Here is a 5,969-nt window from a genome sequence, read left to right as displayed (position 1 = left end):
ATTGGTCTACTACTGTTTACAAGTCTTGAAATTATACTATTGTCATTTCCTAGAAAAGTTGTCATAAAGTTTGGCACGCTTAAAAGATCTACACCACCACCTATCTTTGAGAGATTGTCATTCGCTGTCAAGCCATTCTCCTCATATAGGGAAGTTGAAATTGTTGGAAAGTAAACAAGGTTCCTTTTGGAAGGAACCAATTGGTTTGGGATTGGTATTGTTGTGCCAGATTATTTGAGTTAATTTTAAATATATTCAAGACTAATGGGAGTATACGGAAAGTTTTGGCGGTTGCACTATGTGCACTTAGTATGTGTCAAATGCCATTGTATCATTATAGTAAAAACTTATGAAGCCAAACACATGCAAGAAATAAGTATGTTCATTTATCCAAATTGTAATATCAATTGAATTTATATCAAAACAAATAACAGACATTACAGTAAAGAGGTATTACAATTTTGGAAGCAGCGTAGCTAAAAGCATTTTTAATAACAAGCATCAATGTCCACAAAAAACCATCCACACTCACTGTCAACAAAAGAGCATCTACAATAAAAAACACAACTACAATGTGTTGATAGGAAAGCTAATTTTCAAATGTACTCTCAAGATGGGATTGGGAATCAACTTTCTAACCATTCTAGATGTTCCCAAGAATTTATTCTTATTGTTGTTTTTGCTCGTAACTGTCTTCAAACCCTGAATTCTTCAATGCTTTTAACTTTCTGTATCCTACATCACTTCCAAATATCCTAATACATAGCAATGAAAGAAGTCATGTACCCTTCACAGTATAGAAAACTAGTTAAGCATCCAAATTCCAAAGCATTACTAATGTCAGCTTAGTTAACCCATCATAAGTAAATAGTGATCTTAGTTCTTAAATGTGTGAGGCAGTATCTCTATAGTCGGTGTCTCAATAGTCGCTGAGTGTATTGAAATTACAAAAACATACCTAAGTGCGATTTCTGTTAGTAACTTAATTGACTAGACTAACCAACAGAAGAGACATTCGACAATCAAACTAACTAACTAACAAAAGACACGTTTGAAGACCAAATTCAATAAGGAAAGACACATCTGAGGATGCTTTTGTAATTTTCATGCAATCAAGAACTATAGTGGCATCGTTTAATACTTACCGGTCCATGTAAGTGAAAGTTGATGAATAGTTTCCGGATTTGGTGTACAATAAACGGTGATGATAATCGTGAAAATCAGCTCTGAAAAGTAAGGATACAAAGTTTAACATCAAAACTATAACAGCAGAATGAACCAACGAGCCAATAATAATTGAAGGTAGAGGAACTTCACACTCACCCCCCATATAGTGGAATGAAGTTTGAGAGACTCCATGGAAAATGGTAACCGCAATGTGCCTCAACCGTCTCTAAGACTCTCAGAACCATCCATAACCACAAAGTAATCAAGTGAGGTCCAGTGATGGCAGGACCAACAATGGTTGCAAACCCAAGGAAAAGTATTTCAGCCGGATGAGCATATTCTGAGGTAAGTCCAAATGGTGTCGCATACCTACAATACAGCAAAACCCTTTAGTAGTTCATAGATGATCAATATAACAACCCATAACTGCAGAGCACTCAGTAACACTCACTCGTGATGTACACTGTGGACATGTTTGTATAGCCATTTTGTGTGCAATATCCTGTGTCCCCAGTAGAATATGAAGTCCTCCAAAATGAAGTAGAATATTATTTGTGTTAGAATTACGTTCCTGCAAAACCAAATTTCATCTTGTTAAGTCATCTTCACACAAAGACATTCCAAGTATAAAAAGGAAAAACATCTAACAAGGGACTCAAAAGAAGATGAAAGTACCAAGACGGTAGGGGAAGACTACTCCGCATGCCCATGTATTTGAAAACGGGATACGAGAAAATCATAACAGGTAGATTGACACCAAAATGATATATCAACAGGCGAACAATACATTTATCCTGCGCTGCAGGGGTATTATTTTTTGCCTACATGGAAGGAAGCATTAGCAACACCAGCAGATTTACATAATAGCCATACAGTGGAATAACAAGAGTTTTCATTGCATGCCAAGACCGGGAAAGAAATAACTTTTGCTTTCTCTTTGGAAGAGGACAACCATGTATTTACAAGTGAAAGTGGAAAACAATTGTAATTTTATGCCAGTGTTGGGGGAATTCAGTTAATATGTTAATCAAATATAGCATGCACCGGCCTCAATAAGAAGAAAAAAAATGAACACCCACAATTAGTTATTCAAGTTAAATCATAGCAACATGCAATGTGATGCAGTGTTGAGGATCTGTTGCAACTACAGCATTGCAGCCACTCCATGTGCTGTGTGATTGGCAGATTAAAATGTCTGCTACCTACATTGGGATTTGGGAGAGAAACATTGTGTTATAGAGTCAACACCGAAAAGTACTTTTAGAACACCCATTTATCATCGCCTATGTTATGGAATGCATAGAAATAAGAAAGATGAAATGGACAAGGGGAATCTCAAGGAACTTTCACTTGAAATGAATAGCATTGTTCTTAACACACCATGGAAAGCAGAGTCAAGTGAATAACTAAAATGATTTACAGTACATTTGCTATGGGATATGCATATTATGTCAAAGCGGACACTTTTGGAATGGTTTAGTTATGACTGATGTACTTGACAATACAACAAGATATAAAATTCATATCAAGGAGAATAAAGATAAACAGCGAATTTCATGGACGGCATACCTGAATCTTGTACTTGCTCAACCAACCTGCCCTCTCGATCCACACAAAAGGAAGTCCAGATAAGAAGAAAACACTTTCATGCAGAAAGAAACTTCCTAAACATGCCAGTTGAAAGTCGCTGAAATTTGTGATCAAGTACTGCAGCACCAATAAATAAATAATAAAAGGATTACAGAGAATTCCATTTCTCAAATTAGTTTAAAGCAACAAACAAACATCAATCCAGTTTTCACAAAAATAGTACAAGTATTAACATGCACAAGACTAACAAGAATCTGAAAACCAAAATCACAACAAAGCAGATGAAATCACTAAAGACACTTGTTGTTGACAAATATGCCAATAATAGTTAAAATACTTGCATCAGAGTTTCATCTTTCAACTATAAACATCCAATATTCACAATTCCAATTCAATCATAAATGGGTCAGGCAACAAAAGAAAAAGTGAAAAAGAGAAATTCCAAGATTTGATTTGAAAAACCATCATCACTAACAGTGATCTACATAGTAAAACCAATTCAACTTCCAAATAATGCAAGAACCCAACATTTGACACAACAGCATCATCAAAAACACTCATAACAAAGACAATGCATAGTTCCAATCATCAAATCCTAATATTCCAATATCAAACTCTCATCAAGATTGCCAAAGAAAAAAGTTTAAAATAACAATAACTTCTTAAATCGCATAATAAACCACTAAACCCTAAAATCCAAAATAAAAGAAAACACGGAGTTAGAAAAGAGAAATTAAAAAAAAAAACAGAAAAAAAAAAAAAGTTAGTGATGTAGAAAGGTGAAAGAAATGGAAGGAGGAGAGAGAACCTGCCAACAAGATTCGAAAATGGAAGCCATGAGAGCGAGATTTGAGAATGAGGGAGTGAGCGATGAAGTGGGGGAGGGAGAATCAAAGGCGAAGCCAAAGCGGCAGGCAGCACCATCCAATACCGAACAAGGCAAGACAGACTGTATTAATCTCTTAATCATACCACATGTTTATTTACTATTAGTTTTATTCCTTTTAGGATTTTTTTTTTTTTTTACTTATTTTTATAAATTTAATTGAGTAAACGATTTTCAATTTTAAAAAATAGTGAAAATTAATTTAGTCATTCTCAATTTTGGAAAAAGAAATATAAACAGTAAATTTTTATTTAATTGGTGAAGTGTATATACTTAGAAAAGAAGAAAAAAAAAAAGAAAATTTTTTAACAATTAGATATGAGAAAATAAAATAAAAATATAGCGTATTAATAAAATAGCATAAATGTCTAAATAAAAGAAAACCATAAATATCTTGCTAGAAACTAAATAAAATAAAAATAGAAATAGCAAAAATTTGAATTTCTTCACTTTCAAGTTTCGACTAAAATTTACAATTTTTGAAAAGAAACAAAATGAATAGGTAAGATAAGTGTAAGATAAATAAGAAGAAACACTTAGAATTATGGAATATGTTTAAATTACTTTTACAACTTTATTTGTAGAAGGAAGATTGTCTTATAACATATAATTTAATCTAATACTTTTAACAAACTCCTCGAATATTTAACACTATTTAATTTAGGGTGTGAATAAGAATAAAAATAAATGAGGTGGTGGAGTCTTTTTATTAAATTAATCAGAGGTCGTCTATTATAAATCTTATAAAATTTGAATGATTAATTTTTACAATTACACTTAAGAATATGCATAAGAATATCTGATTTATATCAATAAAAAAATATGAGTCATTCAATGGCGGAAATCAAATTACAAATGATTAAATAAATTTTCAATGAAACTTTAATATTATTTTAGAATTATGTATAGTCTAAATCATTTTTATAAAACTATTTAGTAAAATGAGAAGTATGTTCATATAAGATAATCTGGATCTTATATTATTTAATATAAGACCTTTTTACTAAAGATTAAAAGTTATATAGACTTTTAAAATTAAGTTAGGTCTCACATTTGTTTAAAGGACTAAAATGAACTTTTACTTGAAAGAAATATGAACAACTTTTATTTTTATTTTTTAAGATTACATGCATGCATTAAAGTTTAGCAGATTTTAGCGTTCCTATGGCACTACTTTCAGTTGAGTAAACTATTGTCAAGCTCCGTCAGTGACGTGTTGTATTGATGGCTAAGTATTGAGTGTTTCTTTTTCATGGTTCGAAATAAAGAAACGTGTGTTATAGACTATCCAAAACTCACTTACAAAAGCGTGTCCATGGCTCTCAATGAATTCTGGGCCAGTTTGTTTCAGCTTTAAAAATGGATTTTTTCTTTATATTTTTGAAAATAGATTTTTTAAAATCGTTTTTCAAAATATTACAAGTTTTTTTATATCCGTTTTTTCTAAAATGAAACACTTAATTTGACATCCTATAACATAAACATACATAATTGAAGACCAAAACTTAGTCAAAATCATAATATTTTCAAAAAGTTGTATTTCAAAAATGATTTTTATGAAAATCTATTTGAAATAGCTTCAAAATTAAGTGATTTTTTGAAATTTTGATATCCAAATTTTTTCCCCATAAATAGATGAAATATCTAAAATCACATTTTAAGAATAACTATTCAAACAAAATTTTCATTTGAAGCTTTTATAAAAAATTTCTTTGTAAAAGTTTTTTTCACAAAATTTGGTAACACTATAAAAATCATTTTTAAAAAAAGCCAGAACAAACGGGCCCTCTATATGCTTAAAATAAATTTTAAGAAAACTTTTAGGTGAATTTTAGAATTTTTTAAAAATAAATTAAAACAATATTATATAGATGTTCAAAAGAAACTCTAAATCATATAGTCTTAAACCCTATTTAGCTCCTCCATTTTTTTTTTTGGCTTTTATACCACCGGTTTAGTACGGTTCGGGGGCGAGAAGTGGTTCCATTCCCCTCCCGATCGCAGTTGCGGGGATCGAACCGTGGTTCTCCCTACCAAGTCCAGCGCCAATCACCACTGGACCAACTAATGATTGGTAGCTCCTCCATTTTAAACTCGATCAAATGAGTCTTTTTCTTGGTCTCGGCTCATAATGTTAGGGGAACATTATGCTTCTCTAGCGCGCCGCGTAAAAAAATACAATAATGTTGTCAATAGTTTTGAGATGTTTATTCGGACGCATCAAATGTTTATTGATGAGTTAATTATTTCAAAGATGTATATATGTAAAATCTTTGGATATGTAACAAAAACAGAAAAGCATAAAGGAAAAACTGTATGTTGACAA

General features: G+C 31.6%; 1 protein-coding gene across 1 annotated transcript; it reads right to left on the bottom strand.

Annotated features, from left to right (window-relative positions):
- Window positions 1-385: 385 nt before the first annotated feature.
- Window positions 386-3,724, bottom strand: LOC131651052 (methylsterol monooxygenase 2-2-like). Its single transcript, XM_058920732.1, has 7 exons — window positions 3,566-3,724; window positions 2,737-2,874; window positions 1,843-1,988; window positions 1,619-1,738; window positions 1,324-1,536; window positions 1,146-1,226; window positions 386-755 (listed from the first exon to the last, which is right to left on the bottom strand). The coding sequence occupies exons 1-7, from the start codon at window positions 3,593-3,595 to the stop codon at window positions 668-670; spliced, it is 816 nt and encodes a 271-aa protein (XP_058776715.1). The 5' UTR covers window positions 3,596-3,724; the 3' UTR covers window positions 386-667.
- Between the last annotated feature and the right edge of the window lie 2,245 nt (window positions 3,725-5,969).

This window comes from Vicia villosa, linkage group LG2 (assembly GCF_029867415.1).
Source record: "Vicia villosa cultivar HV-30 ecotype Madison, WI linkage group LG2, Vvil1.0, whole genome shotgun sequence".
Lineage (NCBI taxonomy): Eukaryota > Viridiplantae > Streptophyta > Magnoliopsida > Fabales > Fabaceae > Vicia > Vicia villosa.
Note: the sequence above shows the minus strand (reverse complement) of the source record. Positions and strands in the feature narration are given on the sequence as shown.

Bases quoted from the DNA above. Each gene is read 5' to 3' on its own strand.
- LOC131651052 (XM_058920732.1), bottom strand. From the start codon at position 3,595: ATGGCTTCCATTTTCGAATCTTGTTGGCAG. The intron at 1,537-1,618 runs GTGAGTGTTACT...GCTGTATTGTAG, and splicing joins GTCCACAGTGTACATCACGA to GTATGCGACACCATTTGGAC. The intron at 1,227-1,323 runs GTGAGTGTGAAG...CTTACTTTTCAG, and splicing joins TTCATTCCACTATATGGGGG to AGCTGATTTTCACGATTATC.